Source organism: Tasmannia lanceolata, unplaced genomic scaffold, assembly GCF_043159265.1.
Source record: "Tasmannia lanceolata isolate RefF3 unplaced genomic scaffold, GAP_Taslan_0.1 ptg000011l, whole genome shotgun sequence".
NCBI lineage: Eukaryota > Viridiplantae > Streptophyta > Magnoliopsida > Canellales > Winteraceae > Tasmannia > Tasmannia lanceolata.
The window spans coordinates 17513969-17537967 of NW_027518688.1; the positions used below are offsets into that span (position 1 = coordinate 17513969).

General features: G+C 38.2%; 1 protein-coding gene and 1 pseudogene across 2 annotated transcripts; both read left to right on the forward strand.

Moving 5' to 3' along the window:
• The first annotated feature begins 1210 nt into the window (after positions 1-1210).
• Positions 1211-7385, forward strand: LOC143886518 (CO(2)-response secreted protease-like). The gene is made up of 9 exons (XM_077390521.1): positions 1211-1484; positions 2269-2537; positions 2642-2753; positions 3860-4388; positions 5244-5344; positions 5449-5691; positions 5863-5977; positions 6072-6285; positions 6678-7385. Exons 1-9 carry the CDS (start codon positions 1309-1311, stop codon positions 7238-7240), a joined length of 2322 nt encoding a protein of 773 aa, XP_077246636.1. The 5' UTR covers positions 1211-1308; the 3' UTR covers positions 7241-7385.
• An 11086-nt stretch (positions 7386-18471) lies between these two features.
• Positions 18472-22337, forward strand: LOC143885948 (CO(2)-response secreted protease-like; annotated as a pseudogene). Its single transcript, XR_013253663.1, has 7 exons — positions 18472-18986; positions 19473-19959; positions 20223-20326; positions 20431-20672; positions 21321-21428; positions 21523-21731; positions 21822-22337. The product of XR_013253663.1 is annotated as a CO(2)-response secreted protease-like (transcript).
• The last annotated feature ends 1662 nt before the right edge of the window (positions 22338-23999 follow it).

Genomic DNA, 23999 nt, shown 5'->3' on the forward strand with positions numbered 1-23999 from the left:
TATGTGAGGGCCAATCAAATGAATGGTTTAGATCACCCAAACAATATGCCCTCCACTGTATTTTAAGCTAGTGTGTAGATAACTTATCTACACATGTGTGTAGAAACCGTTCTCTCTCTCTCTCTCTCTCTCTCTCTATATATATATATATATATATATATATATATATATATATATATATATATATATATATATAGAGAGAGAGAGAGAGAGAGATGAATGATGATAACATACATATTTGTCTCTCTCTCTAGAATGATGATAACATAAGAGTGGGATTGGAATCATAGGATATAATTATCAATGAAATCTAATGTCAGATTCCACTAGAATGATGATAACATAAGAGTGGGATTGATTTTATAACACTTACGATCTCTCATAGTATTCAATGAAAATATTTTGCGAAAATACCGATTGAGTGTATACGTTACATAATACTACAGATTTTTGTGAACATATTACATAATATTACGACTTCAGGACACCTTTACAAATATTGATGAATTGCGGGCACCTTCAGAGGAACAACAATTATGGAAACCTCTATAGATTGGAGGGCTAGGATCAGCCTATGGAAATAATTTTACGGGCACAAACTATTTCTGTTGTGTTCCATCACATGGACGGTTTGGATCAACCTATGATGTGGTCCGTACAGTTCTTTGTCGGCCCGTGCATATATACACAGAGAGAGAGAGAGAGAGATGACTGATGATAACATATATATATATATATATATATATATATATATATAAGTCTCTCTCTCTAGAATGATGATAACATAAGAGTGGGATTGGAATCATAGGATATAATTATCAATGAAATCTAATGTCAGATTCCACTATCTTCTCAAAGTGCACATATATTTGATTTTATAACACTTATGATCTCTCATAGTATTCAATGAATATATTATATCATTCCTCTTTCATGAGAACCCCCAAGGCCCCAACCATCCGTCTCTCCATTTTTTTTTTTTTTTTTAATATCCCTCTTTGAAACTAACCCGTATCTCTCTCTTCTTTTCTTACATACCAGATAAACAGACTTACTCTTTTATTAAACCATTTCTCTCAAGACTCATCCACTTCTCATGCTCTTCTGTTACGAGAGCTGTTCCTTTATTTATGGAGGGTGGCAATAAAAAATATACATGAAGATAATGAAAATTTTACAATATCTCTCTATAAATAGCGATTGGGTGACGGTTTTGCCACTGAGCCCAAGGCTAACCCTTAAAAAATTCTAGAAAGGGTCTCTATCTTCTGCAAGTTGAAAGGGTGTTTTTATCAACTATTGAAGGAGATGAAGGGCTTTTTTTCAATCTCTTACATTATTTTTTCTATCTTTTTCCTCCTTTTTCTGCTTCAGATTGAAGGAGGGAATGAGGGGGAGAGAAATGTTTATGTTGTGTACATGGGTGCAGCTTCTTCTACTAGGAGGGTAGACCATGTTCAACTACTAGCTTCAGTGTTACAAAGGTTGGAAAGCTATTTTTTTCTCTAATAGCAGAATTTCAGTTAAGGCTAATCTTGATAGTGGGTCCCACTTATTGTTTTAGAAAGTGGGTCCCACTTCTTGTCACCGAGAGATCATGATCGTTTATCGGATGGTGAATGATTCACCTATATCAAAATTGCAATACAAGTGAACATGATCTTTGTTTTAGGAAGTGGCTCCCACTTCTGGTCACTATTTGATCGTTGATCGGACAGTGATATGATTTGCCTATAGCAAAATTTTACTAGCAAATAAATTTCGCTATAATAGTTTTCATGCTGGTTCAATCATCTTGTGGACAGTAATATGAAATATAGTTAAAAATATTTGTCTCAGGAACTTCTATTTATCAAAAATAGAAACTCTTGAGACAAATATTTTGACTTTTCCCATTTTATCAAAAATTCAGAAAACAAATTGCTATTTATAGAAAAATTTAAGAGAGATTTATGATGAGAAATTATATATTGAATGAGCGGACATGCTCGTATTCAGCGTATGACGGAAGTATCATCCCTGACATTTGATCCAACCGCAATATCTTAAAAAGTGCGCTGCCGTTGGATCAAATATCAAGGGTGGGATGATGAATACGAGCATATCCGCTTGTTCAGCATATAATTTCCCTTTAGATTAAGGCTTGAAACACAATTTTTCTACTCAAAAGTTTTGTTTTTGTATCCTTAAGAAAATTGCAATATTTTCGTATATAATATGAGAAGCACCAAGGCCCCAAGACTTGATTTGCTCTTTGAACTGAGTCAGGGAAGAAGAGCATGCAAAGAAGACTCTGATTCACAGCTACACTCATGGGTTCTCTGGATTTGCAGCGCAATTAACAGACAAAGAGGCGCTCACCATGTCACAGAAACCCGGAGTCGTGTCAGTGTTCATAGACCCTGTCTTACAGCTCCACACGACCCGGTCATGGGACTTCCTACAGTATCAAACTGAGTTAGAGACCAACTCAGAACCAGGTTCCAATTCTGACTCAATGTCTCAAGTGGACCCCATAATTGGACTTTTGGATACAGGTGAGCTTGAAGTGACTGAGACTCTAACCATGGGAATTGATGCTTGTTAATCTTGTTCTTGATTGATGATTTTGTTTCTTTCTTTCATGTGATGATGAATTCAGGCGTGTGGCCAGAATCTGAGAGCTTTAATGATCAGGGAATGGGTGATATTCCAGCTCGGTGGAAGGGTGTGTGCATGGAAGGACAAGATTTTAATGCTTCCAACTGTAATAGGTGAGGAAAATGTGAACCCGACTGATACTTCTTAGTTATTATTTTGGACTAACATCTAGTTTTACAAGGGTGACTGATATTTTACCTATGATTTGTGGACACAAACACCGAGTGTCAGGTCTCGACATGAGTGTCGGGTCTTGACACGAAAACCGAGTGTCAACACGGCAGACCCCAAAAATTTAGGTACAGGGACACGATTAAAATAGAAAGTTTATATAATCATGATTTGTGGATACATATTTGTGTGTCGAGTTTCAACACGGACATGGGTTGTCAGACATGGCGACATCAAAAAATCTAGAAATGGTGATACGTACATACATATAAAACAATCAAAATTTGTATAATATAAATATGTTTCATTTAAGAAACCAATAAATCTTAGAATTAATCAAATATAATCTAAAACAAACATGAGAGAATCAAATAACAGTGCATTCATCAATTTAATCGTGTCCTCTTCAATCTCCAATATACAATGAGAAAGAGAGATCAATATGATACAATGAATATAGTATTGGAATTAAAGTTTGTTAAGGGTTTTAGATTCAAGGGAGCGGGTATACTAACAAATATTAGTTAAAGAAGAGTTTGACATGGCAGGATGCGTGTAAGCAATAAATTCAAAGTGTCAACTATATCATAGATATTTACCCTAGAAGAATCATTTCTCTAGATAGTTGACTGAATTTTCCTGTTTATTTTCTCATTACTTCAAACTTCAACGTCAGATGAAATCATCACTCACTGAGCCAATCAAGTTGAGTACTCACCTGTCCAATTCCCTGAGTTTCTGTGGGTCGCACAAACAAGTTACACTGAGTCTTAATTACCCAACCAGCCAGCTACTGTTTTTACAAACAGAAAGACTTATTAGTTATTACTGTATTGTGTACATTGCAATTAGATTAATCTAAATTGCTGATGAATTCAAAGAACACATCGATGGCAAAATCAATTTTGCACCATATCTCAACCATGAATGATCATAATCAAAACTAGCAAGATTTAATAAGGATTCAAAAATAAAATAAGAATTCAACTATACCCACAAACAACCAACACTACTTCCTCATTAAATTCTGTCTATCTTCTCTTAACAGGAAGCTAATCGGCGCGAGATACTACAATTCCTCGACCAGAGCACCTATAGCGAAGCCTCGAGATCAGACAGCTCGGGACTCCAATGGACACGGCACTCACACTGCCTCCACAGCCGCAGGCAGTTCCGTGCCCGATGTGTCTTACTATGGCCTTGCTGGAGGGACAGCCAAGGGAGGGTCTCCCACATCAAGGCTCGCAATCTACAGAGTTTGTACATCAGAGGGGTGCAGTGGTTCGGCAATTCTGGCCGCATTTGATGATGCAATGGCCGATGGTGTTGACGTGCTTTCACTGTCCCTTGGTGCTTCCGCATACAGGAGACTAGATTATCAGAGTGACCCAATTGCCATTGGAGCATTCCACGCTGTTGAGAAAGGGATCATAGTGGTCTGCTCGGCAGGAAATGACGGGCCGGATACGGAAACGGTTGTGAATGCTGCTCCATGGATTATGACAGTCGGCGCAACAACCATTGATCGAGGTTTTGAATCTGATGTTGTGTTGGGCGAGAACAATACGATGGTCAAGGTAATTTCAATTCTGTTTGTTTTCCATAGATGTGGATATTTCAAATTGTCTCAATTCAAAAGTGTTGGATGTATAAATGATTAAATAACACCAACTCTAAAGGATTAAGGTTTTGGAGTAATTGGTTGCTTCACAGTGGTTAACAATATCCATGGATCCTGTCATGATACATGCAAAAATTCTATTTTTTTTTCATAGATGTTAATATTTTAAGTTGTTTCAATTTAAAGTGTTGAAGTACAAATGATTAAATAACATCAACTCTAATAGCTTAAGCTTTTGGCGTAATTGGTTGTTTCACATGGTATCAAAGCTATTGTCTCATGGCAAGTCTTGGGTTCTAGGGGTTGAGCCTCTAGCTAAGTTGGTAAAGTCTACGTTCTTTCACTTGGAAGAAAGGGGGGGATGGGGGGAAAGCGGGGGTGTCGATCCCAACTTACCTATAAAATAAAAATAAAAAAATACCTGGGTTCTAAACCCAACAACCCCTTGTTATTAAAAATCCACATGTACGACCAACCCAAAAGATGGGCCACATCTGCCACGTGTACGCCCAACCCAAAAAGAGGGGCCACACATGAGGGGGAGTGTTGAAATATAAATGATTAAATAAAACCAACTCTAACAGCTTAAGCTTTTAGAGTAACTGGTTTTTTGTTTCCCCAGAAAAAAGACATGTTTTAAGCTATTAAAAATAAAAAATAAAAATAAAAATAAAGTAGAAGAAAAAAGACATGTTCTAGGTTGGTACAAGATAAAGTCTAGTTGATGCTTTTTTATGATTCTACAGATCTTCGTCACCTTGGTTTTGATAGATCGGAATTTACTCATTTGGGTTTTCTTTTTGAAGTACAGGGTGAAGCTATAAATTTCTCTAATCTGGGAAAATCTCCTGTTTATCCATTGATATACTCTGGATCAGCTAAATCTAATTCAAGTTCCGACGACGATTCCCGGTAACTGGTCATGTAATTTTTCCTCCACAGGGCTTTACTTTACATCCTCTTTGTCTGACATTTCTCATGGTGACATCCTCATTTGTTTCACTTGAATTGCATAGGAACTGCTTCCCTGATACATTGGATGGAGATAAGATCAAGGGGAACATTGTTCTTTGCGAACATTCGGACACTACCTATTCACAGAGGGATAAGATGGAAGAAGTGAAGAGTTTAGGAGGAATTGGGATGGTTTTGGTGGACGATTTAGAACGATTTGTTGCTTTTTCTTATGGTGTTTTTCCCATGACTGTAATCTCTTCAGAGGGAGCCACCAAGATCCGTTCCTACATCAACTCCACCAGGTAAGAAACCAGTACCATTTTTAATGATGGGTCTCTAGCCTATTGGATTAATCTCAAACTAAACTGAAGAAAGGATTCATTTTAGATTAGTTGAATAAGCTGTCTCAGATTTACACAAATTTTAGCTATCCCAACTGATTTCATGCTTATGAACTATGAATGTGTCCAAAGAAATCCAGTTGCAACCGTTTTACCAACAATTTCGGTGACGAAATACAAACCTGCACCGGCGGTGGCCTATTTCTCATCCAGAGGTCCTTCCTTTCAGACAAGAAACATTCTCAAGGCAAATTTCTAATTACTTGTTTGGATTGTAAATACTCCATGTCTATGCAACTTAACATGATGGTTAAAAATGGTTTCAAATTCAAATTTCTCAGCCAGATATTGCTGCACCTGGTGTTAACATTCTAGCAGCATTCATACCAAGAAATGACTCATCAGCAGTCCCTCCAGGCCAAAAGCCCTCTCAGTTCAATTTACTTTCTGGAACTTCGATGGCGTGTCCCCATGTTTCGGGCATTGCTGCCTCTGTCAAATCTACGAACCCTACATTTAGCCCTTCCGCTATCAGATCAGCGATTATGACAACAGGTCAGCATCCATTTGAATGGAAAAATATGTATCAAACAACCAATTGGGTGTCAAGTTTTTCAACAAATTACTCTATAAGTTGGCACGTTTGGCTGCCAGGAATGTTTTTTCATGATAAATCGGGCATCTCCAAGTTGAGATGAGGGTGAAGAGAAGTTGCTAAAGTTCCTGATTTTTGGCGAATTCTCTTCACCCTCATCTCCACTTGGAGACGCCCGATTTATTATGAAAAAAAATTCCTGGAAGCCAAACGTTCCCTTAGTGTGTTAGAAACTCAGAATAAAATTAATCATACTAACACAACTTTGTTACTAAGATTAGTAAATAAATTCTTGCATTATTCAAAATGACTTGGGATTCTTTTAAGTGCTTATAACCCCATCATCAAACAGCAACTCAAACAAACAATGAACGGGGCCCGCTCACAGAAGATTCAGGCTCCACTGCCACACCCTATGATTATGGAGCAGGGGAAGTAAGTCCGTCAGGAGCATTGCAACCAGGTCTAGTCTATGAAACAGAAACAGACGACTACTTACTCTTTCTCTGCAATTATGGCTACACAGTGGAGACTATCAAACTAATCTCATCTGTTCCAAATGCGTTTGATTGTCCCAAGGAATCTAGTACGGATTTGATCTCGGATCTCAATTACCCATCGATTTCCATCTCCAAATTCGATGGAAAGAACAGCAAGGGAGTGAATAGAACAGTTACCAATGTTGGTGCAGAAGATGAAACCACATACATTGCAACGGTAAAATCTCCGCCGGAGTTGGATGTGAAGGTGATACCTGACCAGCTCCAATTCACGAAGAACAGTAAAAAATTGAGCTATCAAGTGATCTTTTCATTGGCTTCATCCTCTTCTGTGAAGGCTGATCTTTTTGGGTCCATCACCTGGGCTAATGGAAAGCATAGAGTTAGGACTCCATTTGTTGTTAGTAGTGACTGATCACAGATTTCACTCTCTAGTATTGTGACGCTCTTCTTCTACTTAAGTACATACACTAATAACTAATAAGACATTAAGGGAGCATTTGGTGAGAATTTCAGGCTATAGATTACAGAAGGAATAGTCCTTCGATTGGTTTTTCTTAGTTGATTAGCATGTTGCACAAATTGTTTATGCCACTTCTCTTATTATGCACTCCACTTCATGTGATATGTGTCAACTGGTTTATTCACAAAACAAGATTTCTTCGAGGTAAGTCAAGCAAATACATGGCGTAGCCGGAAGAGAGAAGAACAAGTCGAGGTTGATCAATGACAACAATGATCGGAATAAACCTTTGAATCCACGAAAAGCTATTCTTCGAATCCACAAAGAATAAGATAAACAACTTTCTTTACCAAGAAAGAAGAAAATTTCTTTATTTCATAAAACAAACATGAACTGTGCATCAACCCTTGCACATAGGTTTTTATAAAAACACTAACTTCTTCTCCAAGTAAATCTTTACTTTCTAAAATTATTTGAAGCCAATTCCTAAATTATACTTAACTTCTATTCCTAAATGACTAAATTTCTAAATCTACATAGACTCAAATTATAAGAAAAGGCAACAAGCCATATTCGTCTAAAACTACCTAATAGCTAGAAGGAAACAAATAAATAAAAGAAATAAACTCATTTATACCCACTTCATGTACTTATTGGATTCTTTGGACACTTTCTAATTTTTAACTTTTTAGCCAAAAGTAGTGGCCACGTCATTCTCCTCCACTTGAAGAGAACTCGACCTTGAGTTCATTGGTGATGTCGTTATAGAATCTCCAACTTCAAAGACTTTACTAAATTGACGCTTGGCCCTTTCGGCATTGTACTTAGATTTGGACTGTCGAGCTTCTTTTTCTTCTTTTTGACACCTTTGTAGATTCGCTTCTTCTTCTTCTCCTTCTTTGATTTGACAAGAGATTCTTTTAGTGTTGAACATAATTGCCGCTCCACTTGAAAGGGTTTGCCTCTCCACTCGGAAGCACAAATGGTAGGAATGAGGTCCTCTTTCTTATTTTGCACCTCTTTTTGCTCCTCTATATCACACTGCTTCTGATCATCGTCTTCAAGCTCGTCACCAATGGCTAGGGGACACTGATCGGATTTGTGACCCAATTGGCCGCACTTGTAGCACATGATCTGTTGCTCGAATGGTGACTCATGCGGATCATACCGTGGAACTTGTGTTGTTGCCAAAGTAGAAGAAACATCTTCACGTCCTCTTCCTTGTGTTGGAAATGCCTGTGGCAGCTTTTTTTGTTCCAACAGGAAGATCCAAAGTCACCTTCACTTTCACAGTTTGTGGTGTCTCTACCACGGTTCGACCCATGCAAAAAGTCATCTGATCATAATCATAATCATAATCAAGGGGTAGAAACCTCTCACAAAGGACTTGATGTATCAGTGCCCATGTCCGGATTGGTCGCTTACCCATCCTTGTACGAGAAAGTTGAAGTTGTTCCCACCATGCTGAAGCACCACCCTTAAGCTTTATAGCCACGAGTTTTGTCTTTATCTCCTCTGGAACCTCCATGTAGTCGAAAATCTCTCGACCGCCACGAGCCAATCAAGAAATTCTTCGATATGGAGTTGGCCATTAAAATTGGGCAAATCCACCTTAATACAATAATCGCGATCACGAATCGCAGATTTCGAAGTGCGGTCACAAATATACTTCGGATGGATGATGTCTTCGAATTCCTCCTCGCTAGAGTAATAATCGTTAGGAAAATATGTAACTCTAAAGCCTGAGCATGGAACTCGACGTAGATCTTGAGCGTACCGCCGCCGATCACCGTCGTCGATTTGGGGGTTGCTCGCACTCAATAGGATTTAACCGTGCCAACTGCTTCGCTATTTGATTAACGGTAACATGGAGAGTGTTAAACATCTCCACCGTCACGGTTTCTTGATTTTCCCGTTCTCTGTGGGAAGCCATGCGTAGAACGTAGCAGGACTCTGATACCACCTGGCATAGGCGGAAGCGCGACGAACGAGTCGAGGTTGATCAATGTCAACACCGATCGGAATAAACCTTTGAATCCACGATGGGTGCTCGTCGAATCCACGAAGAGCTATTCTTTGAATCCATGAAGAATGAGATAAACAACTTTCTTTACCAAGAAAGAAGAAAATTTATTTATTTCATAAAACAAAGATGAATTGTGCAACCCTTGCACATAGGTTTTTATAAAAACACTAACTTCTCCAAGTAAATCCTTACTTTCTAAAATTATTTGAAGCCAATTACTAAATTAGACTTAACTTCTATTCCTAAATGACTAAATTTCTAAATCTACATAGACTCAAATTATAAGAAAGGCAACAAGCCATATTTGTCTAAAACTACCTAATAGCTAGAAGGAAACAAATAAATTAAATAAATAAACTCTATTTATACCCACTGCATGTACTTATTGGATTCTTGGGACACTTTCTAATTTGAGGAAACTGTTGGTGAGCTAGCTTGCCCAATCACATGGGTCCCACATTTTGGGGAGTGATCCAAACCATTCATTTGCAAGGCCTTATCATAGATAGGGGGTGTACCAAAAATCAGCTCCATAGGATCATCCTAACCCCTCCATTTGTGGAGGACAAAAATGGGGCCCATCTATGTAAGGTACTTTCAAATGAATGGTTTGGATCATCCTAACAAAGTGGGCCCCCATGTGATTGGGCAAGCTAGCTCACCATAAGTTTGGTTTCCTCTTCTAATTTTTAACTTTATAGCCAAAAGTAGTCGCCACATCAATACAGGTTGGGCTGACTAATTCTCCAAGGACACTTATTGATTCAATTGGGAAACTTTTCCTTAAGCTTGTGAAATCATTCCAAAGTCGTGTCTTCACGATCAGCTCCCTTCCATTGCACTAACAGCTCTGATCCTGCCTTGTTGACTCTTCCGACAATCCGTTGATCTATGATTGTTGTAGGTTCCGGCTGAACCCATACTTCTTGAGTGGTGGAAGGTGTGATTGAAAGAGAATATGCTGACCCAACTTCTTTTTAAGGCAAGAGACATGGAACATGGGATGTATGTTAGCCTCTTTCGGGAGTTCTTATTTATAAGCAACATTTCCTATTTTCTATAGCATCTCGTAGGGGTCCATAATACCTTGGGGAAACTTTGAGAACCCATCACTATGCAGCTGAATACTGGCGATATGGCTAGACTCGCAGGTAAATGCAGTCTCCTGGAGTAATCTCTCTCTCTCTCTCTCTCTCTCTCTCTCTCTCTCTCTCTCTCTCTCTCTCTCTCTCTCTCTGTTTGTGCGTCTGTGTGTTCGACGTTAACTGCCAACATCATCATTCTATCTGGGCCGCCTACAAAGTTTCTCTTGAGAGCTTTGCAATCTGTTCTCTACACCTCGAGACTTCCTCCACAAATAGCACCTTAGTAGTTCTTTTAACGTAAGTAGGCAACCATGGTGGCGGTGAGCCATAAATGGCTTTATACGGGGTCATGCCTGCAGAGGAATGTGAATTGGTGTTGTAACACTTCTCAGCCAAAGGTAGTTTGCCCAGTCACGAGGTACTCTTTCTCCTACAAAACATCAAAGTTCATTTTCTCCTATTATTTGGATTGAAATGGTTCCAATCATACAATCTCGGTCCTTTGATTGCGGAAGGGGACTCCTCAAATGCCATTGCTTGGGCCGCTAACAAATGCGCTGGGCCTTGGCGTCTCTCTCATATTTTTTATGAGATTACGGACTTAATCCGCTGGCTAAAGCCGCAATTGGAGCATCGAAGGAGATCGGCTAATACAAAAGCGGACGAACTGGCGAAAGAGGGGGCGACTAGTAACGAAATGTCAATTGTTTTTAACGAGGTTGTAAACATACGTACCCACCACTGATTAAAGGTGGTATGGATTTTATTTTGGTCCATGGGGGACATCTTGTTCCCGGCATCTTCGGTTGTATTTGAACTGATTCATTAATAAAATTGTTAACTGTAAAAAAAAAGGCGGAGTACGGTGAGCTAAGCAGATAAAATGAGCATATTTGGAGAGCTACCCAGTACTACCACGAGCACATTATTACCTTGAGAGGTTGGCAACCTGATGCATGTGCATCTGGCACGATCATCAAATCAACGGTCCACGTTGATCACAGAATTTCAAGAATTTTAGATTTTATTAGATTTCATTTATTTAGTTTCCTAGAGTTAGCCGTCCAAGGCTAGGAGAAATTTTAGGAATTTCTTTTAGTTGGATTATGATAGAAGTTTTACTTTTGGTAGGATTTTTTTTGAGAAATTATAGGGAAAGTAGAGTTATCTTTTACGATTTGTTTTAGAGAAGTTTTTGGAAGTGGTACGATTGAATTTTATTGAGTTTTATTGTGGACAAAATTCCCATCTTGGTTGGACGTCCATGTGTAGGAGGAATATTAGGAATTTGAGATTTGGTAGGAGATCCTTTCAAAAGCCTATAAATAGGCATCAATGCAAACGTTTTAATTATCTTTATTGGAATAAAATTTAGTTGCCTATTGTTGCTTATTGGAGAACGTACACTAGAGCCATCTGGTGCTCTTTTGACCCTCTATGAGAGAGCCATCTGCTATTATCTCTACAACAAGCCATCTGCTGCTTGTTTTTGCCGCCTCAATTCAACCACCTGCTGTTGAATATTTCAAATACAAGCTTCCCTTTGCGTTACAACCCTTCAATCAAGTCCATTGAAAATTCTAACCAGATTCATAAAGATATTGGTAGTGGCTGCAGAAGTCTGGCAACAACCACATTTTCCGTTTTACTTGGCAAACATTACATTCCTGGATGGAGGTTCTAAAAAAACATCTCATTCTGTTCCACTTGAAGTCGTTTTGAACTCGATTCTCATGCAAATGTTTAAGAATCTTATATCAAAAGGGAGAGTGAGCTCCAATGCAAAGACATCCTTTGTAGAAAAGAACCCCATCATGATTAGTATACTTGATTAGATCAAGTTGACCATACTAAAACTTCTTCGTCTTGGATTGGAGGTCGGAGTCACTTGCAAACTACCATACTTAAAACTTTTTCATCTTGGATTGGAGGTCGGCGTCATGTGCATACTTAGCCTTTACATCGTTAAGCCAAGTTGACATTGGATGTGAAATGGCCTTTATGGAGTTGAATTCCTCTTGCCGAGAAAAAGTATCTGCAGCTCAGTTCTCATTTCTAGCTCGGTACTTGAATTGAAATCATAACCCAACACCTTAGTAAGCCATTTTTGTTGGGCCAAATTAAAGCTCCAAGTTTCTATTCTAAGAGAAATTTTAGCAGTTGTTGATTAGTCTTGACTGTGAACTTTCTTCCAAAGATATTGGGGCGTCATTTCTATACATACAGCAAGTGCAAGTACCAGATAGCAACTCCTCATACGTTGATTAATGCAGGCTTTTACCTTTAAGAGCTTAGCTGAAATAAGCCAATGGGATCCCTACTTGTGCTAACGCAGCATCTACGTCTCCTCCGGATTCATCACACTCGATGAGAAAGGTGGTAATTCTAAGACAAGTGGAGTTGCCATCACTTTCTTTAACTATTGGAAAGGGGACATGGCTTCTTCCAACCAAGGAAATGAGTCTTTCTGAAGTGTGTTTGTGAGGGGGCCAACTATTTTTTTTGTTATCTTTGATAAATTTCTGATAATAGCCGGCGAGGCCAAGAAATCCACATAACCCCTTAATGGTCGCCGACTCACCGGATTTGGCCATTTGAGCATACACTCAAATTTTAAAGGGTCAGTGGCTACTGAAAATCAGTTGTCTCAAATACACAAATATCCTCCTACCCAAAATGACATTTTTTTTCGTTTGCAAAAAAAATTGTGAGATTGCAAAGGATTGAATAGAACTCATAAATGTTTCAAATGCTCATCCCAGCCCTTACAATAAATTAAAATATTGTCAAAAAATGCCAGAACAAACTTACGAAGATATGATAGAAAGAAATTAGATATACCTAGTTCATAATGCCTTGAAAGGTTGATGTAGCATTAGTGACAATGAAAGGCATCACTAGAGAAATTCAAAATGGCCGTCATGAGTCCTGAAGGCCGTTTTGCTTACATCCTCCGGGTGTATTATGATTTGGTAATAGCTAGATCATAGATTAAGCTTTGAGAAGAGGTTCTCTCTATGAAGTTCATTCAGGAGTTCGTTAATTACAGGTATAGGATAGTTGTCCTTTACTATCACGACATTTAAAGCTCGATAGTTGACACACAATTACTGCCTTATGGTTATAGGATACTTGTCCTTGACTGTCACGACATTTAAAGCTCGATAGTTGACATACAATCGCCAACTTCTGTCATGTTCCTTCACCAGGATACTAATCCCACGTAATTAGGCCAAGGGTGTGAAGCCATTGCGCATCAAGAAATACATTACACCCATTGAGAGGAAGAAGGTAAAAGTTGACTGTAACAGGGAGACCATGTATAGTAAAGGTAACTCCTGCACAACGACCCACACTATATAATTTGCCCTCATTATCTATTGTAGGTCCTTATGCTTAGATCAATGGAATCTCTAGCGTTTCCTTGGTAGATCAAGGACCACCCACCAGAGAACCCTAAGGGGGGTTTAGTCGTAAAGAATTTTGAATGTCATGTGGACTCTTGTAAAATGTCAATGGCTGTTTCGGATATAAATCCTATGGTTACTGTTACTTCTAGATATGACTCTTACACTCTTCATGCTAGGGCTGCACATTTAACCGCCTAAACCGATAAACCGAACCGAACCGGACCGGGCCTTTCGGTTTGGTTCGGTTCGGTTTTTAGTGGCATTGGTTCGGTCACGGTTTCGGTTTTCCATAAACCATTTGGATCGGTTCGGTCACGGTCTAGGAAAAATTTCAACCGGAAAAACCGAACCGAATCGATGGACCAATGATATTTTTGCCATTTTTTTATTTTTTTGTTGTAAATCATATATATATATATCAATTTTCTTTACTTGGCACACCCAAATCTAATGTATTTAACTGGAAAGAGAAGAGACCGACCAAAATGGGTGGTTCCAAGTAAATAAATGGGCGGAAATATAACACCAAAGACCAAAAGAATAACTTATTACACGTTGAAAACTGAAAAGGGATAACCTCATAACCCTAGCTGACGGATTTTTCTCTCAAATCTCTACTCTGTCTCCACTCTCTCTCGACCAAAATAGAAAAACTCTAGCCTAAGAAGGATTTTGTGCTTTTGATTCGCGAAAGAAGGATTTTGTGCATTTGATTCAGTAGCTGCACATTCGATCTGCGAAACGGCATAACACTAGCATTTGATTTCGATTTTTCTCTCAAATCTCTACTCTTTGAGGTATGCTTGAATATGCATCCCTTTTTCTTTGAGGTATGCTTGAATATGCATCCCTTTTTCTGCATTCGATATGCTTGAATATATCATTACCCCCTAAATCGTGTAAACTGAAGTAAAATTTCGTCAAAAATGTTTTTTCTTGTAATCCAAACAGGGCATAAAAGTAGCAGCAATCCAACTCAAGGAAATCGGATAAACCGTGAACCGAACCGAACCGATCCGGTCAAGATCGGTTTGGTTTGGTTCGGTTCGGTTTGACCCCCAAACGGTTAGGTTACGGTTTGGAAATTTTCCAAACCGATGGCATCGGTTCGGTTCAAGAAATCCCCCAAAACCGAACCGGACCGAACCATGTGCAGCCCTACTTCCTGTTTTCAAAAGTATTTCCACCCAAAAATCCATGTTTACTATTACCAGTTAGCGACCAAACTTTGACGCTATATCACTCATATCAAATCCTATATTTACTTAATAGTGTAAAAGTCACAAAATTAAAGAAGGAAATGCAGCTGATTAGTTAAATTGGAGTAACATCTGTTTATACAATTTTCTTTTCATCCACAGTTTAAAATATTTTCATCTCGCCATGAGTATTGCTATTTCTGAAACCAACAACATAAGTTCAATTCTAATTCTGAACTGCAATTCACATTCGAATCAAAAGTAATATCACTTAAATAAACCTGAGTTCTGTTAAAAAGCTGATTCAAATCAGCTTCTGAAGCATATGTGATTACATAGAGAGAGAGAGAGATGTCAGTGATTAATCTAATAAATGAACTATATGTAGAATGGTAGCACAAAAGTAGACAAATAGCAGGGCATGTGCAACTATATGTAGAATGACATAAGGCAAGTTTGATACTGTTAGTATAAAAGATTAAATAACACCTTCTCCAACAGCTTAAGCTTTTGGAGTAACTGGTTGTTTCACATGGTATCAAAGCAAAAGTCCTGGGTTCAAAACTCCTTGATATTATAAATCAACATGTAATGGCCAACACCCAAAGAGGGGGCCGCCCACATGTGCCACATATAGGCTAACCCTAAAAAGAGGGGCCACACTTGAAGGGAATTGAAGTATACTTAAAAGTATAAAAGATTAAAATAACTGGTTGTTTCAAAGACACTGTGTCATGAGAGATGTAAGAAAGTTGACAAATCTTAGAAAAAGAAGATGAGTGGAGTCTCTTCAAAACATCCTAGATGAACATAAGTTTAAAATGAAACTCAAACCATTTCAAGCCAAAATTCTAATTTTACTAGAGGCAACCCTATAGACACATCAAGAAGAGACTTGTAAATGAAAAAAAAAACTAGTGTGTAGATAACTTATCTACACTTGTGTGTAGAAACCGTTTTCTCTTTTATATATATAAGGAAAAGTGAGCGTACTTGGTCTAGTAGATAAGCTTATCTACTCGGTTGGCTAAAAATAGTGGGGCCCACATTTTTTGAGTGATCGAAACCATTCATTTGAAAGGTCCTTACCTAGATAGGGTGTCCACCAAAAATCAGCCCCATAGGATCATCCTAACCCATCCAACAATGGAGGGAAAATGGGCAGATTTGCGGACAAACTGTGTCTGTCCATTTTTCCCTCCACATTTGGATGGGTTAGGATGATCCTATGGATCTGATTTTTTGTGGACACCCTATGTAGGTAAGGGCCTCTCAAATGAATGGTTTGGATCGCCCAAAAATGTGGGCCCCCACTGTTTTTAGCTCGACCGAGTAGGGTCACTTTTCCGATATATATGGGAAATGATATCCCCCCCTCCTCCCTCACCCCCTCTCTTAACGTTATTCGTTAGATTTTAAAGCAAAGAAAAACGTTAAAGGGGGTGAATTTATCCCCAAGCAGTGAACCACTCTCACAGAAATCGTTAAAGGGGGGATTTTATCCGTTTAGGGGGGGGATAACAGCGCCCATGGGCAATGATATTTTCACTCCCCCTACAGTACACATTCGCTCCACTTTTAACGTGATTTGACGTCAAAAAATGTTGATGAGGGGAGCGAATGTGTACTGCAGGGGAGTGAAAATATCATCGCCCTATATATATTATATCTATATACTATATAGCAGAAGAGAAAATGAGAGAATTATTTGAATTTCTCCCAAAATTCTAATAGAATTACACATCACTTTTTTTGATTTTTTTTTACAAAGGCACCCATTCAACCCACATATTTTCAATCCTACGCCTCCTTTATGCTTTTTAACAAAGGCACCCATTAAAGCCACATAATTTCAATCGTAACCCCTTCCTTTATGCTTTTGTAATAACAAAAAGTGGACAAAGTCAACATAGAGACGTTTTTTCTTTGCAAAATTACAGATTGGGTACATATCTTACATAATACTACAGATTTTTGTGAACATATTACATAATACTAAGGATTCAGGATGTCTTTCAAAATATTGACGAATTCCGGGCACCTTAAGAGGTACAACATATTATAGAAACCTCTATAGATTGGAGGGCTAGGATCAGCCTATGGAAATGATTTTACAGGCACATCCTATTTCTGTTGTGTTCCATCACATGAACGATTTGGATCAACCTATGATTTAGTCCGTACAGTTCTTTGTCGGCTCGCACTGGGTTTTTTACTAGTATATATTATTATATTCTATATAGCAGAAGAGAAAATGAGAGAATTATTTGAATTTCTCCCAAAATTCTATAAGAATTACACATCACTTTTTTGACTTTTTTTAACAAAGGCACCCATTCAACCCACATATTTTCCATCCTACCCCCCTATTTATGCTTTTTAACAAAGGCACCCATTAAAGCCACATAATTTCAATCCTACCCCCCTCCTTTATGCTTTTGTAATAAAAAAAATGTACAAAGCCACGTTTTTTCTTTGCAAAAATACCAATTGGGTGTATATGTTACATAATACTACAAATTTTTGTGAACAGATTACATAACATTACGACTTCCGAACACCTTTACAAATATTGATGAATTGTGGGCACCTTCAGAGGAACAACAATTATGGAAACCTCTATAGATTGGAGGGCTAGGATCAGCCTATGGAAATAATTTTACGGGCACAACCTATTTCTGTTGTGTTCCATGACATGGACGGTTTGGATCAACCTATGATGTGGTCCGTACAGTTCTTTGTCGGCCCGTGCATCGCACGGGGTTTTTTACTAGTGTGTGTGTGTGTGTATATATATATATATATATATATATATATATATATATGTCTCTCTCTCTAGAATGATGATAACATAAGAGTGGGATTGGAATCATAGGATATAATTATCAATGAAATCTAATGTCAGTTTCCACTAGCTTCTCAAAGTGCACATATATTTGATTTTATAACACTTGTGATCTCTCATAGTATTCAATGAAAATATTATATCATTCCTCTTTCATGAGAACCCTCAAGGCCCCAACCATCCGTCTCTCCATTTTTTTTTAAAAAAAAAATATCCCTCTTTGAAACTAACCCGTATCTCTCTCTTCTTTTCTTACATACCAGATAAACAGACTTAGTCTTTTATTAAACCATTTCTCTCAAGACTCTTCCACTTCTCATGCTCTTCTGTTACGAGAGCTGTTCCTTTATTTATGGAGGGTGGCAATAAAAAATATACATGAAGATAATTGAAATTTTACAATATCTCTCTATAAATAGCGATTGGGTGACGGTTTAGCCACTGAGCCCAAGGCTAACCCTTAAACAATTCTAGAAAAGGTCTCTATCTTCTGCAAGTTGAAAGGGTGTTTTTATCAACTATTGAAGAAGATGAAGGGCTTTTTTCAATCTCTTACACTCTTTTTTCTATCTTTTTTCTCCTTTTTCTGCTTCAAATTGAAGGAGGGAATGAGGGGGAGAGAAATGTTTGTGTACATGGGTGCAGCTTCTTCTACTAGGAGTGAAGATCATGTTCAACTACTAGCTTCAGTGTTACAAAGGTTGGAAAGCTATTTTTTCCTCTAATAGCAGAATTTCAGTTAAGGCTATTCTTGATAGTGGGTCCCACTTATTGTTTTAGAAAGTGGGTCCCACTTCTTGTCACCGAGAGATCATGATCGTTTATCGGATGGTGAATGATTCACATATATCAAAATTGCAATACAAGTGAACATGATCTTTGTTTTAGGAAGTGGCTCCCACTTCTGGTCACTATTTGACCGTTGATCGGACAGTGATATGATTTGCCTATAGGAAGTTACTCTTTCTTGTTCTTGATTGATGATATTGTTCTGTCATTCTTTATGTAATGATGGATTCACGCGTGTGGCCTGAATCTGAGAGCTTTAATGATTGTGGAATGGGTCCTATTCCAGCTAGGTGGAAGGGTGTGTGCATGGAAGGACAAGATTTCAGTGCTTCCAACTGTAACAGGTGAGGAAAATAGGAACCCATCTAATAGTGTTTTTTTTCTTCTTGAAATAGTAAAAATTTGAATTAATAGAAACCCAACTAATAGTTCTTAGTTCTTATTTTGCACTAACATGTATTTTTGAAAGGGTAACTGATATTTACACTCAGAAGAATCATGTCTCTAGAGAGTTGACTAAATTTTCAAATTTCTTTTCTCATTGCTTAAAACATCAAGTTCAGAGAAAATCATGACTCACTAAGCCAATCAAGATGAGTTCTCACCTGCGGGTCCCATGAGCGAGGTACACTGAGTCTTACCACTATAATGTGAACGTTGAAATTAGATTAATCTAAAATGCGGATGAATTCGAAGAACATATCGATGACAAAATCTGCTAGATTTCAGATGAGAAAATGATCATAGAATCAGCAAAAGATTAACTGATTCAACATTACCCACAAAAATCCAACACTACTCCCTCATAGAATTCTATCTTCTCTCAACAGGAAGCTGATCGGCGTAAGATACTACGATTCCTCAACTTCTGCTCGGGATGCCACACACACTGCCTCCACTGCCGCAGGCAGCTTCATGCCCGGTGCATCTTACTATGGCCTTGCTGGGGGGACAGCCAAGGGTGGGTCTCCAACATCAAGGCTCGCAATCTACAGAGTTTGCACATTATATGGGTGTCATGGTTCTACAGTTCTGGCCGCGTTTGATGATGCAATAGCTGATGGTGTTGATGTGCTTTCGGTGTCTCTTGGTAGTTCCTCATACATGAACCAAGATTATGTCAGTGACCCAATTGCTATTGGAGCATTCCATGCTGTTGAGAGGGGGATCACAGTGGTCTGTTTGGCGGGAAATGAAGGGCCGGAGTTGGCAACGGTTGTGAATACAGCTCCTTGGATTTTAACAGTTGGCGCAACAACCATTGATCGAGATTTTGAATCTGATATTGTGTTGGGCGGGAACAATATCTTGGTCAAGGTAATTTCAATTCTGTTTTCTTTCCACAGATGTGGATATTTCAAGTTGTTTCAACTCAAAAGCGTTGAAATATAAATGATTAAATAGCACCAACTCAAGAGCTTAAGATTTTAGAGTAATTAGTTGTTTTAACAAAAAGACATGTTTTAAGTTGGTTTAAGATATAGAGTCTAGTTGTTGTTTTTTATGACACTACAGACCTTTATCACCTTGTTTTTGATAGATCTGCTTGTTCTCATTTGGGTTTTCCTTTTGATGTACAGGGTGAAGCTATAAATTTCTCTAATCTTGGACAGTACCCCGTTTATCCATTGATAAACTCTGGATCAGCAAAATATAATTCGAGTACCTACGACGGCGAAGCACGGTAATTGGTCATGCAATGTTTCCTCTACTGGGTTTTACTTTACATCTTCTTTATCTGACCTTTCTCATGGTGGTTTCCTCATTTGTTTCACTTGAATTGAACAGAAACTGCTTCCCTGATACATTGGATGGAGATGAGATCAAGGGGAAGATTGTTCTTTGCGAACATTCGGACGACACCCATTCCAAGAAGGAGAAGATGGAAGAAGTGAAGAGCTCATGAGGAATTGGATGGTTTTGGTCGACGATTTACAAAGATTTGTTGCTTCTAATTATGTTGATTTTCCAATGACTGTAATCTCTTCAGAGGCAGCAGATGAGATCCATTCATACATCAACTCCACCAGGCAAGTAACCAGTTTCATTTGTATTGATGGGTCTCCACCTTATTGCATTAATTGTTGGGATAAAATGGTATGGTGGATGAACGAAACTGTATATAGATCAAAGAAAGAGAACATGAGAGAAAGAGAAGTAGGCAAGGCGAGCCAAAGCTTTCTCTTAAAGACTTTAATTTCCCCACTTATGTATGTGGCTACCATGGAAATATGTCCCAAGGATACAATGCCTACACTAAGAACAAGGGTTTCACCCCAAGTTCAAAGCAACCAGTATGCCCTTGAAAAAACAAGAAATAGAGAAGAGTAAAAGAGAAAGACTGTTTAAAATGAGACCCCAACCCTTCGTTTTATAGAAGATGGAAGGATAGGAAGGCACCCCTTCAGATGAAAGTACCCTTTCATTTTAAAAACAGCAACATTTGACTACATGTGTCTTTTGATTGGAAATACCATTTCACATAAAAGAAGCTTCTCTTTGAAAAACCACATATTCTATTTTAAAAATAAAATATTTTAAAAATATCCAACATTAATCTCATAACTAAAATGAAGAAAGGATACATTATAGATTAGTTGTATAAGTAATCTCAGACTTATACAAATTTTAGTTCTCCCAACCGACTTCATGCTTATGAACTATGAACATGTCCAAAGAAATCCAGTTGCAACAGTTCTGCCAACAATCACGGTGACGAAATACGACCCTCACCGGCGGTGGCCTACTTCTCATCCAGAGGTCCCACCTACACAAACCTTCTCAAGGCAAATTTCTAATTACTTTTTTGGGTTGTAAATACTCCATGTCTATGCAAATTAACATGATGGTAATCAATGGTTTCAAATTCAAATTTCTCAGCCAGATGTTGTTGCACCTGGCATCAACATTCTAGCAGAATTTATACTAGAAAAAGATTCATCAAAAGTTCCTTCAGGCCATAAGCCCTCTCAGTTCAATTTACTTTCTGGAACTTCTATGGCGTGTTCCCATGTTTCGGCCGTTGCTGCCTTAGTCAAATCTAGGCACCCTACATGGAGCCCTTCCGCTATCAGTTCAGCGATTATGACAACTCCATTTGAAAAAATTAATCAGAGTAACACAACACAACGTCACAACTTTGTTACTAATATTAGTAAGTGTTTGTTACCCCATGATCAAACAGCAACTCGAACAAACAATGAACGAGACCGGCTTACAGAAGATTCAGGCTCCATGGGCTAGTCTATGAAACAGAACCATTCGACTACTTACTCTTTCTCTGCTATTATGGATTACCAGCGGACGAGATCAGACAAATCTCAGCTATTGTTCGATACTTTGATTGCCCCAAGAACTATGAATCTAGTTTGGATTTGATCTCGGATCTCAATTACCCATCGATTACCATCTCATACTATGATGGAATGAACAGCCAGGTAGTGAATAGGACAGTTACCAATGTTGGTGCAGATGATGAGACAACTTACATTACAACTGTAAAATCTCCACCGGGGTTTGGTGTGAAGGTGATACCTGAGCAGCTTCAATTCACAAAGAACAGTAAGAAGTTGAGCTATTAGGTGATCTTTTCGTTCAATTCTTCATTTTCTTTTGTGAATCATAGTCAATTTGGGTCCATTACTTGGGCTAATGGCAAGCATAGAGTTAGGACTCCATTTCTTGTTGATGTTTAACAAGTGCTGTAATTAAAGTATACGGTTAGGGGCATTCTTGTTATATCACATGTAACTCTAGTTTTTTAAGTATATAATATATTGTGCGTGTGTGTGTGTGTGTGTGTGTGTGTGTGTGTGTGAGAGAGAGAGAGAGAGAGAGAGAGAGAGAGAGAGAGAGAAACTCTCAACTTCTCTATTTCTTCTCCACCTCTTTTCTTGTTCCTCTCTCTCTCTCTCTCTCTCTCTCTCTCTCTCTCTCTGATGCAGTCCAAAAATCTGGACGCTCTTCGTGGAGCAGCAACAGATGCAAGATCGATAAAATAAATGAAAAAAAGGTCACTTCGAACACCGTCGTAGGGAATATATTACTTCGATCACCGTCGAAGGGGATGTGATTTACTTCAATCCCGTCGAAGTCGAGTTTCTCAGAGCGAAACTAGAAAATACTCCTGCAGGTGCTAATCCAAGCAACCAAAAGTTCTCAAAAGAACTCAAAAGCCAAAGGCAAATTTCATTTAATACTTAAAGTCCCATTAAATGTCTCATCCATCTCCTTTTATAGATTAGGAGGAATTCTAAAAATGGAATCTCATACAAGCGAAAAGGAACATCTAAAATTGTCACCTTCATATTAAAGGCAACCTAAATATAAAAAGTAAACTCAATCCTAAATGACCTTATTTAGCTATGCATGAAATGGACAAATTCCTTATTTGGTCATGCATGAAAATAGAAACAAATCTATCCTAATTGGCATGAAAGAAAATGGAAATAAATCTAGCCTAAATGATATGCAGGAAAATAGAAACAAATCAGCCCGTAGGATTTGGGTTGCATCAGTCTCCCCGGGTTGGAGAAAATCCGTCCTCGGATTTGAATCTTTCAAACAACAGTGGTCTTCGCCTCCATCATTCTTCCATAGTTTAAAAATACTCGTCATCTAGTTTTGAAGTAACGAAGAAAGATCATTAACTGAAATTTACCCAACCACATTATATAATTCCCAAGATAAAACTATATTCTTTCTTGATCTTCAATGAGCTTGAAGCCATGAGTAACTGTTGTAGGCTTCAATATAAGATCTAATAAAAATGGGTCAAGATAAACTGATAAAGAAATCAATGCACAATCTTTCCATTCACATATCTCTTCAATCTTCATAGGTTCACCAAATGAGATATCCAATCTAATCTTTTTTGTTGCTTCTTTTTGGATACCATAAGACTCATCGATTACCTTTTCCAGTGAATTGTTGGTCACTTTGTCACCATCAAACATCAATAAATCACCATTAGAACTTTTAGGAAAGATTAAATATCCATCCTCTGAATATTCATCATAAATTGGTGGTGACTCCCAATTTATGATTGGTAGTGACTCCCAATTTATGATTTCTTCCTCTAAATAATAATAAAATGATCTCAAATGTGATGTTACCTTTCAATCTTGGCATTCGGCAACTCTTCCTTGAAGTGATCGAAGATAATTAGCCATCACGAATCCACGCAAACTTCGCTACCAAACTTTTTCTTCAACCCAAGGAAGGAGTCAGCTTTGATACCAACTGATGTAGTCCAAAAATCTGGACACTCTTCGTGGCGCAGCAGCGGATGCAAGATTGATAAAATAAATGAAAAAGGTCCCTTCGAACACCGTCATAGGGAATATATTACTTCGATC

What these genes read in the sequence shown, in the direction of transcription:
- LOC143886518 (XM_077390521.1), top strand. Translation starts at nt 1,309, where the DNA reads ATGAAGGGCTTTTTTTCAATCTCTTACATTATTTTTTCTATCTTTTTC. An exon ending in AATGCTTCCAACTGTAATAG is followed by an intron (nt 2,754 to 3,859) that starts GTGAGGAAAATG and finishes TTCTCTTAACAG; the next exon opens with GAAGCTAATCGGCGCGAGAT. An exon ending in ATCAGCGATTATGACAACAG is followed by an intron (nt 6,286 to 6,677) that starts GTCAGCATCCAT and finishes ATCATCAAACAG; the next exon opens with CAACTCAAACAAACAATGAA.